This window comes from Antedon bifida, chromosome 8 (assembly GCF_963402885.1).
Source record: "Antedon bifida chromosome 8, ecAntBifi1.1, whole genome shotgun sequence".
Lineage (NCBI taxonomy): Eukaryota > Metazoa > Echinodermata > Crinoidea > Comatulida > Antedonidae > Antedon > Antedon bifida.
In genome coordinates, this window is record NC_136233.1 from 19,412,562 (window position 1) to 19,426,910 (window position 14,349).

The window sequence follows — 14,349 nt, forward strand, 5'->3', positions numbered from 1 at the left end:
TAAAATCTATCAAAATAGTATTTTTTTAAAGACATTCGACTTGTCTTCAACATTATGATGCTGTAATCGAGCTGTTTAACTAATTTTCAGCTATTAAAAACAATTATCGTAGAAGGAGATTATATTATTGTGTGCGGGTATTTTTCAGCATCGACATCCATTAGAATGGAAAAGGACAATGTGACCAGGGAGTTGTTATCACTACTTCATTGTTATTGGTGAATACACTGTATGCCATAATAATACATGCAGACAATAATTAAAAATCGATATGTTAATCATTTCTATTTTTGTAATGAGTGGAAATTCCACAATTACCAGGTATTCAAAGAATAATAATTACAGCATCCATTTATTATCAACGCACATTGAGGTAAGTAAAGTGTTTTAAACAATGTAGGTTTTCTTATCGAAGGTACTGGTTTTGTATTGTATTTGTATTTATATTTCCGACATCGAGGAGATTGAACTGAAACGATCATCGCGTCTAATTGCATGGAAGAAAGAGTGATTAATCTCACTCATCCTCTAGTAGTACTTAATTTACTTTTTCCTGTGCTAACAGTATAGTAATATTGCTGAATTGGTATTGATGGTCACATATGTCTGTAATTTTTGTTATTTTAATCAATAGATATTTTGGTCCCTTTAAATAATAAGTTTTTAAATAAATTATTACGATTGTAAGAAAATGGGTTCTGTTTTCGTATAATCAGAGAGTTAATTGTTAATCTTAACTATTAGGCCTACATTTCCAAGATTATACTATGATGCCATGGGAGTGTTTAATTAACAACTCTCTGGTATGATATTCGGAAATGTATTATTCTGTAATGTCTCAACGGTGAACTTTGCCAAACTCCTAAATACAGGTATAGGTCATTCAAAAGTCTTTAATAATGGGAACATTTCATTTCGTAATAGTAAAATGTGTATCTCTACACCAAGAAAATATAGACAAAATTAATATAATTTACTAGTCTTATTGAGGAGCTATTACATTAAACATGTACACGATTTGTGTAGTAGTCCTGAACATTTTTAAAAGAATATTTCTCAAAATGTATTTATTTTCGTTTTCAGGCCTAACTGTTAAGAGCTTTAGTTTTGTGTTCTTAATTTACATTTTCTCAAATCATGTTAAGCTAAGGTTTTATTCATGACCATAATCAAAAGAAAGCGTTAATTGTTAATAATTAGTCGTATGATTTACTAAAACAAGATTTCAGCATATACTCCGATACACAACAATATTTGTATATTAATCAAAAACATAAAGAGATTTACTTATTTATTAATAATTTTGGAAAAATATAAAAAATCATATGACGAAATGCCATAAATAATGCTGAATATAACATTTAATCTTCCAGCCTACAAAGCTACATAAAATGGCAGAACATAGACGTTATGAAGAAGGAGACATCATCGGTCATGGTATTTTTGGCCGGGTGAATGAAGCAGTCGAAAGGCACACTAAAAAAAATGTTGCCATAAAAACGATTGGCAAAAGAGGGGTAAATTACGATGATATTGTAGGTGAGATTAACCATCTGATAAGGCCGTCTGCTCATGATAATATTGTAAAGTATGAAACCAGCTATAAAAAGGAAAACAGCATTTGTATAGTTATGGAATACTGCACACTTGGCAACATTGAAAATTATTTATCTGGAAAAAATCTAAATCGCCAGCGGCGTATGCGCTTTATTCAAGATATAGCGTCAGGAATAGCATATCTCCATCTACTCGGTATCATGCATATGGATCTGAAACCAACCAACATTTTGGTTACAAAAGGAAATCGCGGACGTCATACTGCAAAGCTTGCTGATTTTGGGCTTGCAAGGACTATAAGAGATCTAAACGGTGAAGAATTGGATACTATTGTTTGGACTTATATGTCCCCACAAGTTATTGAGAACAAACAACATTATTGTCTTCAAGATGACATTTTTAGCATGGGACTTGTGTTTTGTGGGATACTAGATGATGACTCGAAGAGAGCAATTGAGGCAGAACGTGTTGGTCGTAAAATGTTGACGGAAGGATACAACTACATCGTGCCGGAAAAACTGGGAAACATGAAGGAACTGGTTATTCGAATGATTAAGAAAAAATGCGATAAAAGACCACACGGAAAACGTGTTAAGGAAGAAGTTGATGTTATTGCAATAAATTGATAGACATATTAAAATAATTTTACATTTTCATTACCCTTATTTTTAGGTTAAATTTATACTATCTTTGTTGCTTTAATTTGAAATACAGCTTAATCGTTAGTTAGTTAGTACATTCTTTATTTATTGATGCTACGGAACGAATTCCTCTGTTTTATTAGTAAAACATGAAATCCATAGATCATGTTTTTTAAAAAATTGATTTGATTTTACATTTTGGGTGGCGCCCTCTCTATAATCTGGATTATATTTGATCTACTACTGTATGTATAATAGTTATAATACATTTCAATCAACTTTACACAATTTATTCAATTCTGAATTTAAAATATTCTAATAGTATTATCAGTGATATTATTTATATGTTTAGTTTTTGGCGTAGTAGGCTTGCGTACCCTCTATGCGAAATGTCTGCGCTTATACAATTCACATTTACATAATTTAATTTGCACAACATTTATATAGGCATAAGAAAAAAAAACCGTTAAGTGGTCATTTTGATTAAAACGTAGATAATATTATCATTATGAAATATGATGTATTTAAAAAACTAGGGACTATGCCATGTTATACAAATGATAATAACTCAAGAAAAAATCACGTTGTTGAACCCACATATTTTCCGATAACTTTGAACCAAGATATAAGTCATGCTCAAATAATTCCTTTAGCAAAAAAGTAGTGCACGTATAGATTCTTTTCCTAGTTTTGTAACAAAATTACATTAAAAAAATGTTTGGTTGGATTTGTGCAACTGATTTAAAGGTGATTGTTTAACAAATAAATAAATAGATGACATATACTAAATATTCTGTTGAATTTACAATCATGATATATTGTTGTTATTTTTTTTTCATTATAAATTAATATCACGATAAAAATAGGATTTTATGTAGTAGATTTTATTAATGGCATTGTAATGCTGGAGTAGGAACATCAAATTATTCAAATAATATAAATATTGGAATTGTTATATATCTCAGCTTTAAAACAATGGATTTATTTGTATTTTGTATGTATTAGTGTAGGCAACAGGTACATTGTAATTTAAAAATGTCTCAACCGGGATGACAAATAAATAAATATTGTTTTTAAATATATTGAACTATGTTTTTAAATAAAGTTTTGCTTGATTAAAGGTCAATGTTCGAGGTTATTCTTTCAAATAATAAAGCATATAAAATAACAAGGCCAACAGCCATTAAGTCGCGTGCTACAATGCATAGTGATACCGGACCGACAGACAGACCGACATTCCGACAGACCGACCGACATAGTGAACTATAGAGTCGCGTCCTCTAATATTCCATCAGTGTGTGCGGTTGGGTGGCTCAGATTCAGCGCCAGAATCAATTACGTGCGGAGTGCCTCAGGGTACTAAATTAGGCCCAATCCTATTTACTATCATGGTTATGTACCTGATAGATGGAATTTTGTTGATGACCTCACGATTGGCGAGGTGATTTCAGTACGGAGACCGGAAGATAGTTCGATTCAAAGCAACCTTGATGCTCTTTCCAGCTGTTGTGTGGAGAATGATGCAGCACCAAATCCTGTTTCACAGGTACAGGGGTTATATTATCGAGGGATAATTGAAACAAATTGTATAAAAATACTTTACTGAACTTTTTCATTACATCATGTGACTGTATCATAATTCTTTCACATAATTCCTCCGGTACCACTGTAACACATGTCGGTGGCAATTTTTTCTCTAAACGTGCATTTAGTTCATTTACAAAAATGTCCGCTCCAGTTGACGAGGTAAGTTCACTTTATTTTGCTTTTAAAATACAGGTATTTAGTTTACTTATTAAATAGACAGTGTATGAGTTCCATGAGAATGGTAAGAATATAATAGCAAGTGTAATAAACGTACGTACGCTACGAGATAGTAGGACATCGTCTCGGTTCCGGTGGTTATTGCAATTTCGCGGATGCGGAAAGCTTCAAAGTTAGAAAGAACATTTATATAGTGATGGAGTACTGTGATTTTGGCCACATGGGCTCGATCTCTTACACAGGGATTTGAAACCAGCTAATATTTTGGTTGACAGTCAACGTGTTGCAAAACTTGCGGACTTTGAATATACCAAAGATTTTATCGACGACTGAAAGTATGAACAGCCTCGAATATATATATATATATATAAACACATTAGGCAATGAACATTAATTCGTATATATATATATATATATATATACACACAAGAGGCAAAGAACATTAATTCTAAACCGCCCGGTGATATACTGAAATTTAATTAATTAATTTGAAACGATAAAGATGAGGAAATCTGTGAGAATGAGAAAAAGACTTTTTCTCATTCTCACAGATTTCCTCATCTTTATCGTTTCAAATATATATATATATATATATATATATATATATATATTTTGGTTCGATTGTTGGGACTCCTGTATAGTTAAAGACTCCAGAAGTTAAAATGGGGCATTACAATGCTCAGGAAGATATTTTTTGCATGGGTATTGTGTTCTAGACGGGGAAGAAACAAAAGTATATGAGAAAGAACTGGTTGGCTTGAAGATGTATACATATCCCGGATATAAGTATACGATGCCAGCCAATGTTGGAACGTTTATACAAAGATTGATCACGCAGATGCTCCTGCGAGATTACAATTTGAGACCTAAAGCGCACAATAGTAGTGACAGTCTGAAAAATAATATCAATTAAAATGACCACTACGAAGTTGTGATGTGAAAGGGGTATCATTTGGAAAAGGATGATGTGACTATACAGACACAAAAAAAGAACAAAAGAATTTGAATTCAGTAACAGATTAGTGTAGCTTACTTGATTGTTATTGGTGAATGCAATAATGAAAACCATGCAGAAATAATTAACAAATCGATAATATTCTATTTTTGTAATGCGTGGAAATTCCAAAATGTCCAGGTATTAAAAGAAAATTTTACAACATCCATTGAGTACCAATGCACACAGAGGTAAGTAAAGTGTTTAACAATAATAGGTCTACTCATTTCTGAGTTTTAAAATATTACTATTATCACCGGTTTTAATAAATTAATATTTGTTCTTAAGAAATTGACAAATGTACAATGACAATAATGGCTCTTGTATACCGAGAGCGAGGAAGCTAAACAACCACCATCGCGTCTCTATTTAAAAGTGGTTCTTCTGCAAGGGAATTGGAGTAGAGAACAGTCATCATTATTAGCCTATACCTAATCACTAATGCTAGTGTAAATTAGAGCATGCTTTACCATTTGTACATGCATGAATCTGGACATTTTTTCCTCCTTTGATCATCTTTATGCAATTATCATTTTGGTATGAATTGACTATAATACTAAAAATAGGCCTAGTAATATTAAGTTCATACGATATTTATGTTTCGTTACAGTATGTGTTGTTATTTACACGACTGTTTCTTGGATTTATTTTCTTATTATTTTGTTGTACGTATTAATTTATTTCTGTTCAGGTGTAACGAATTCTAACAGCACCGGTAATCATGTATAATAATTACCTTACTATAGTATTACTATACTATATGGCTACTGTTTATACCGTTAGCTAATAATAATTACTATAGTACGATGAAATAATACTTATACCTTCCATTCTAGTTTAAACCATAAAAATGGGAAATTCTGAAAGCAAATTAGAAAGTAATCAGCCTGTTCACGACAGATACAAGATAGGAAGACCCCTTGGGAGTGGTTCTTTTGGCGATGTGTATGAAGCAGTAGAAACCTCTACAAATAGAAAAGTTGCCATAAAAATGTTTAAACAGATTGAAGATTACGGTGATGTTCTGAACGAGATAGAAATTCTAAATATTGCTGACCACGATAATGTTGTACAATATATTACAAGCTATGAAAATGAAAACACCATATGTATGGTTATGGAATATTGCGAGTTTGGCCACATCGGAAACTTCATTAAAACCAGTAACCCTGCTTGTGACACGCGCATGTGTTTTACTCACGACATAGCTTCGGGCATAGTTCATCTCCACGATACATGTCATATAGTACACAGGGATCTTAAACCAGCCAACATTTTGGTTACTTTGAGTGAAGACCGCCGAAACATCGCGAAGATTGCTGATTTTGGGCTGGCTAAGATGATGACCAAAACTCAAGTAACCGGAGGTTGGGAATACATGTACTCGGGGGTTGGAACTTTTCCATACATGGCCCCAGAAGTTATCAGGGATAAAAAGCACTATCGTGAAGAAGTAGATATTTTTAGCATGGGGCTTATGTTTTGTGGTATACTAAATGATAGGCTGAAGGGAATCATTGAGAAGGGTAATGTTGGTCAAAAGATGGTGAATGATTCGAATTACAAGTTTACGCTTTCAAGTGAAATACTTGGAGATCACATGCAAGCATTGATTACACAAATGATTCAGTTTAATTATCGTCTGAGACCAAAAGCACAGAGTGTTAAGGAAATGATTAATGATGCCATTTAAGTAAAAAAGTAAACTCATCAAAATAATATATTAAGTTAAAAGTTAAGTGTTTCTAAAACCTAACGCTAATCTTTGTTTTACACAACAAATTATGATCTTGTTAGTACTGTGGTTTATTAATAGTTTGGAATGTTAGTGGTTAGTATAGAATCAGATTTTTCCATTGTATGCGCAGGCTAAGTGATAGTTTAAGACTACACGTCCGCAGGCCTACGCGATTACATTCTTTTCTTCTGTTTTATGAGTACATTAAATCTAATGACCATGTTTTTAAAATTGTTTTGATTTTACTTTTATCTGGATTATTTTTCCTACTATAATAATTATAGAATGTAGATCAACGTTACAATTATAATGTAAAATTATTAGTGTTATCATTTATACATATTTCGTTTTTGGCCACCTTCCTTGCGAAATTTCTGCATTTGTACAATCCCATTTTCATACATTTTTAAATACAATTTGTAATATGTATAGGCGCGCACTTGGTTATATAGATTTTGTGCGTGCCACCGATACCGTGAATGATCAACAAATAAATAAATAGATGAATATACTAAATATTCTGTTGAATTTAGAATCATAATTTATTGGATTTTATAATTTTAATATCACAATGAAGTAGGCCTTTTTTATGTAGATTTAATTACTGTAATTGTCGATTGTCGGGATGACAAATAAAAAAAAATATTGATTTTAATATATTGAAGAAGTTACTAACCTATGTTCTTATACAAAGTAATACACGATAATATCTCTATTAAAGGTTAAGGTTATTCTATCAAATTTTAGTGTGTTTTGTTTCATTGTTGTATACAATTACGCATTAGTTGAGGTAAGCAATCCCATGGGTTCGTTACCACAACGAACTATACACAAACCATGATCTTGATTTTAAAAGTTATTTAATTAATAATATGCAGACAATTATACTTCTATCCATTAGAAAGACTCTTTAAAGAAGAGGGATCAAACTTATAACATAAAACACGCTATAGAACGTAAAGTTTAATACAGTAGAATAGGCCTACCTATTAAGGGGACATATTCGGGAGAAAACAAAGTGTCCTCTTAATAGATGTGTTTGTTTAATGTCACTAAAACTGATGACATCAACAGCTAGATTCAAAGTTTCTACGTTAGCCTAGGCTAGTTAGGTTAGCGAAGTTCGAAGGATTACCTAAAAAACATCTAATTAAGGGGGAACAAGGATGTTTATTTTTTTTAATGAATCTAGAAGAATGAAAGTAAATTCACAGACTACCATACTATAAAATATACTTTTAAAAAACATGATGTTTTAGTTAATTTTACAAATGAAATTGGCCTATCACGTGCCTTCACTTCATTTGATCATTTTTAAAATAATTAAATAACTATCTATTCCATGTACTGACCATTTCTAATTGTTGAAAAGTTTCAACATGTCGTAATGAACTTTGCTCACCAATTTGCGACCAATTATAGTCCCAATGAGAACGGAACGGCCTTATACGCATGCGCATATTAATGTGTAAATTACCATACCGTATCCGTTCATATTATTATTTTAGGGGTCAATGTGAGACAAGTTTTACTTCTAATTTTGATCCCTGAGATGGTCTTATATTAATTGTTTATTATTGTTTATTGTAATATTGTTTGTTATATATTGTGACCATCTTAAATAAATGTTATTGAACTGAACTGATCTACCGTCCCCTATCGCTATTTTAAACAAGCGACTGATCTAATTGTGGCAAATGTCTGTGATTAAAACTTTCCCCTTTTAATCTCATGATAATGATTTTATCCTTAGTTCAGACAATTTAGATAATGTGTTTCCGACGTTCAACGTGTATTCTTATTAATCAAGACAATCGCTAATGTACACACATTTACATAAGATGTTTTTGAGAATTATACCTGGAACAATAGTAATAAATCATCTTTTACTGAATTTTTTCATACAATATCCGACTGTGAGATTATCGTATATTTACATTATGTTAGAAATCACGTTATTATCGTAACTAAGATAATGAGTCACTCGGTGATCAATCAATCATGTATTGTTACTGTTCATATAAAAGATAAAATAATAAACAGCAAATATACTTTTAATACGGAGTGTCACTGTCATTATGCCGATAATGGTCTATACATGCTTGATAGAAAGAGAGAACCAAACATATTTATGGAATCTCTGAAAGATAAGATATAACACCGCCCTTATAAACACCTATTTTTATACCACTTCAAAAACCAAGAGTATCGGTTACCATCGAATAACTTCATAAGTCTATACAGCGCTAAACAGGAAGGATAATTAAAGAAAACGTAACGTAAGTAACTATACATTAACCATTAAATAAATAATACTATTACGTTAAATAACAGAAGGGGCCCTTGTGTCGATACGGAACCTCAACTCAACTGAAATGAACTAGGTGCGTGAGAGCGTTTATGTCGACATTTTGAGCAACTGAACGGAACTGAAAGGAACCAGTGCGCGAGCGCTTATGTCGACACTGGAACTGATTGAAACTAGTCGTGGTTACCTTACGGTGTGCACGACGCTTTTCCAGTAAAATCGAACGGTTACCCATACCGCACGCGTGACTCGATTCGAAGTTTTAGTTCCGAAAACATAGAACATGGGCAACTTAAAGCAACTGAAAACAACTAACAAATATTTGTGTCAGTTGCGGTCAGTTGCTCTGAGCGCTTATGTCGACGCAGTTTGACTTGAGTTCCATGTCGACGTAAGAGCACCTTAAAAGTATCTCACATGTAGGCAATTTTATAAGACTGGGCAGATCAAAAAACCAAACATTATTTTTATTATTTTATTTTGAAAATACTTGTTTTTTATGTAATACCTGTATTCAGTTTACTTTATACTAAATCTCTAATGAGAGAAAGTTGGGAATTGGGAATGGTAAGAATATATAGCATATAAGTTTAATAAACTTTTATTCTTCAGACGTCGTCGGTGAGACAGTGATTGAAAAATGGCCCAAACCAAAATAGTTAACGGATACGAGATAGTAGGACATCGTCTCGGTTCCGGTGCTTTTGGCAATGTTTACAAGGCTGTTAAATCTTTTAAAAATTTTGCCTTGAAAAAAATAAAAAAGGAGACATTAGACCAGCATGTTCCAGAAGATGTCTTAGTTGAGATTGAATCGCTGAAAATCGCCGCCCATAGGAATGTTGTACAGTATGTGGAAAGCTTCCAAGTTAGAAAGAAAATTTATATAGTGATGGAGTACTGTGATTTCGGCGACATTGAAGGTTTTATTCAATCCCACAAACCTAACATGAACGTGCGAATGGGTTTCATTCAAGACATAGCTTCAGGTATAGAGCATCTACATGGGCTCAATCTCTCACACAGGGATTTGAAACCAGCTAATATTTTGGTTGACAGTCAGCGTGTTGCAAAACTTGCGGACTTTGGATTAGCAAAGATTTTATCGACAACTGAAAGTAGGCAATTCCTCGAAGAATTATATATGGGCTCGATGGTTGGAACTCCTGTATACATGGCTCCAGAAGTTCAAATGGGGCATTACAATGCTCAGGCGGATATTTTCAGCATGGGTATTGTGTTCTGTAGTATACTAGACGATGAAGTAAAGAAAAGTATTGAGAAAGAAAGGGTTGGCTTGAAGATGTATACATATCCCGGATATAAGTATACGGTGCCGGCGAAGGTTGGAACGTTTATGCAAAGATTGATCACACAGATGCTCCTGCGAGATTACAATTCGAGACCTAAAGCACATGATATTACCAGACAATTATTGCAGAACGGTCAAAAGGTAACAATTTGGTCTGTTTCAAAACATGGGCCCATGTTTAACCCTACCATACGAGGAAATTGGTGTTGAGAATAAAATCTCAGAAAAACTTGAAACTCTGTTACTATCAATAGCAAACATATTCACACGTTCCTAAAAGCCCTTATCACATACAGTAGCTCAGTAACACTAGACAATACCAATAATTATTCATTATTCATAATTCTAATTTGTTAGTTAATTCTATTAAACTAGAATCGATTGAATTCACACTCTTATGTTTATTTTCATTCATTCAGAAATTCACCAGCCGTCAAGTTGTAAATACAGTAGTATATATTGAACAAAAATGGATTACAATTCTCACAGGCACATACAAATAGAATAGAAACATACAAATATATATAAATATAAAAAAGCACATTGTAAGCATACAAAAACATCGTTATATATGTGTATAATAAAAGAGCCAGTGAAAGTGGGTGACCAACAGGTTACAAGGTACCTTATTACAAATGTATAAGTTTATTTTTGTATTCAATTATTAGAAAAAAAATATTTATACAAAAATTGTTATTACATTTGACAATTGGAACATCGGCAACAAGTTATCCAGTAACAAACATTGTCCACCACGAACTTCGTACTCTGAAGTTAAATAGGACAAACACATTACACTTATCTTATTAATTGTCCACTGTAGAGTTTACTTGAATTGAAATTTGTATAAAATGTAATTTGACAAGCTATTTTTTATGTCTTAGCCTGGAGATGTTAACTTGAACTCACTAAAACTGCTTGCAGCTGGAATGTCCGCTTGCCTTGGTGTTAAGGTAAACCCGCCCGGCGAAGCATCATCGTCACAACAAAAGATTCAACTAAACGACTTTTTCCACTTTACAAAGCCCTCTGTGCTCAACAAAAACACAAACGTTGACGAAATCGATGTTTTGTTTAGAAGTCTCGGTGGATCTACTGGAAAGGTGAGCATTTCAAAAGAAGCAAGTGCAGCTGACATTCGTCGACTTGCAGCTCCACAGATTGGTCTACCTGTAGATTTGCTTGAGCTTTACCACAGAAGTTGGAGAGTAGGTGATGACCAGTCAATCGATAAGCAAAGCATATCACAAGGCTCAATCATCCACGTTCATTCCGTTAAACAAGATGGTGGAAGTGGGATGGTGCACTATGAACTGGATGAAGATCTTTTAGATCCTTCTTTAAACTACCATTTTCCAGAAATAGATGACAGAACATTCAGTAGAGGAGGACATCAGTATCAAAGACCTTGTGGGTGGTTTAGACATGCACTCAAAGTCAAAGGCCGATACAGTGATGATGTCTGGCTTGGGGAACCCGGAGCAAGAACGCATTCAACAGCTGGAGAATGGCCTGTAAGTTACCACGGATCGAAAATGACCAGAGATAACATTCCAATTCAAAGTTGTGCTGGATCTGCAGGAGGACTGCATAATGGAATCATAACTACTCCTTCGATCCAAACGGTCGCGGTAAAATATGCAGACACATTTGAATTTGAAGGTAACACTTACCAAATAGCTCTTCAGAATCGGATAAATCCTAATCCCGGTCACATGCTCAATATTTCAGGGGACGGAGAAGCAGATTACTGGTTATCGCCCAAGGAAGACCCTTCCAGGAATGTGCATGATGTTAGACCATACGGTATTCTTATTCGTAACAATTAGGTTAAGAAATGGTATATTATTAAGAAACAAATTTTTTTTGGAACAACATCTGAAGTGGTTAAAATTATAATCTTTATTATATTCACACAATAATAAGTCTCATAAACTAACACGCGTGGTTAAGGAGACAATACCAATGTGTTGGTGGTAGTTATTTGCTTCACTAACGATGATAACACAATTAAAATGTGCAGGATAACAACAGCTGTAGATAAGAGGATACCGAATGTAGGCCTACTGTTAGGGCGAGATCTTGTATACAAGATATGCAGATAGAAGATGTAGTTAGTGTCTACTGCATGGCAAAATTATTATTTTCTGCTTAACTAGTCAAATATACTGTAGATAATGAAATTGATGACCGTAAATTCTATAGCTGTAGCTTACAGTACTTTGACCATATGATAATAATATGATGACAGTTATTAGTGATGTTATCAGAGAGCTAATAGATTCCGAGAATGATCTGAAGTTTAATTACAACTTACAACACAAAGTCCGATATATCAGTCTTTTTATTTATTAGGCCGATAATGAAGATTAATGAGTTGTCATAGTATACATTTATTAATTCAATTTGAATAAGGAACAGATAACTTGACAATGTAAACTTGTTTTTCGTTTGTTTAGTTTGCACGCAACGCAAAACACATATCATGCAACTGAAAATAAAATATAATAAAAAAAAAATTCTACAGAAACCATAATTTTCAAATACATTAAATACAGGAGAAAACTGAACATGCTTAAGTGAAATGAAAGACAACTCTTGTAAATAAAATGAACAAATAAATAAATAAAGAATACTAAACAAGAAATGAAATTACAATAAGCACCGAGAAGCAAATGTTCCAAGGGCATAGTCGCATTGCAATGTTGAGGAAATACAATTGTTTTGTGGTATGAAGTGAAACGGCGTTAAAAAACATAGGTTGAGAGATATATATTTATTAGACTAATCAGTCTTTACAAAACTGGGTTTTTCTGTAAAACTTTATGTTTTTAATGTTTATTCAATTTGATTAATTCCAGAAATTTGATCAATTTTATTATTCCGTCTCCAACAGCGTAAACGACAATATTTATTGTATTTTACAATAATATAAAACAGTACACATGATAACAAATAAAATGCAAAGAGGGGTGCGGAGGTGGGAGAGAGACTACTATTAAAATAATCACAGATATTTAATTGATTAGGCTAACTTTAATTTAAATGTATTAATGATGAAATGAAAATTTCAACATTTCAATATTAAATAACGTACTGTTTTATAGGTCTGCCACGATTTAACCCAAAAACAGAGAATTTTTTTGTTTCAAAAACAGGAAAACCGATATACCAGGCTGGCGGTATTGGTTGGTATTGCATTAGTATGTTATTCAAGATGTTTCATTATGTGGATTCTATTGATGTAAGTGACGTCACGCCGAAAATAATAGGCCTATATTAATATTCAAATATCAACACATAAAAAGTGTATCGTGCACCGCCCTCATCTATTTTTGTACTATTTGGAAATTCCATAAGTACAACAGTATCAGATTGAATACTGTAAGTGAACACTCAATACTGCGCAATAAACATAGGAATAGAAACGCACGTAAGTACTTTATAACTGGTTATATTACCGGTTTTAATATCATTTTTAAGAGGTTAATAGCATTAATTGCTATGATGGGCCTTCAGAATTAATGTAGCCCGAATGTTTGTTTCAAACAATAAGAATAGTATACTATCCTCTTCGATATTGCAAGTTGCGAAAACCACTCTGCGCCCGGATTTGCCCGACAACTCGACCTGAATAGTAAGTAAGTATATCATCTGAAACCAGTTTACACCGGAAGTCAGGTTCTCTACACCATGCCTACACCATTTGTTCTGATCATTATATGTATTACTATGATGCGAAATTAACTGTAACTGTAAATATAATAATTAAATATATATTGTCCCCTTAGTAATTCACTTTGCCAAAAAACTGGATCGAAACTAAATTATTTACCTGAAAAATGTAATTTAAGGCAAAAAAATTGTTTAATTGTCTGTCAGACAATAGTTTTTGGTTACAATTAACCGTTTCTTTTGTCTTTTTTACTAAGTGAAATAATAATAATTATTTTTTTTACATAAGTGAATAACTTAATTCAAACTGCAAAATGGCCTATTTAAAGTCTAATTTGATTAATCTTCATTTTTCATGTT

At 32.8% G+C, this 14,349-nt stretch overlaps 2 protein-coding genes across 2 annotated transcripts; both read left to right on the forward strand.

Moving 5' to 3' along the window:
• The first annotated feature begins 307 nt into the window (after positions 1-307).
• On the forward strand, positions 308-3,241 carry LOC144850203 (uncharacterized). The gene is made up of 2 exons (XM_078707433.1): positions 308-373; positions 1,374-3,241. The coding sequence occupies exon 2, from the start codon at positions 1,392-1,394 to the stop codon at positions 2,181-2,183; it is 792 nt and encodes a 263-aa protein (XP_078563559.1). The 5' UTR covers positions 308-373; positions 1,374-1,391; the 3' UTR covers positions 2,184-3,241.
• A 2,323-nt stretch (positions 3,242-5,564) lies between these two features.
• Positions 5,565-7,311, forward strand: LOC144850329 (calcium-dependent protein kinase 2-like). The gene is made up of 2 exons (XM_078707589.1): positions 5,565-5,621; positions 5,793-7,311. The coding sequence occupies exon 2, from the start codon at positions 5,807-5,809 to the stop codon at positions 6,647-6,649; it is 843 nt and encodes a 280-aa protein (XP_078563715.1). The 5' UTR covers positions 5,565-5,621; positions 5,793-5,806; the 3' UTR covers positions 6,650-7,311.
• Positions 7,312-14,349: the final 7,038 nt, after the last annotated feature.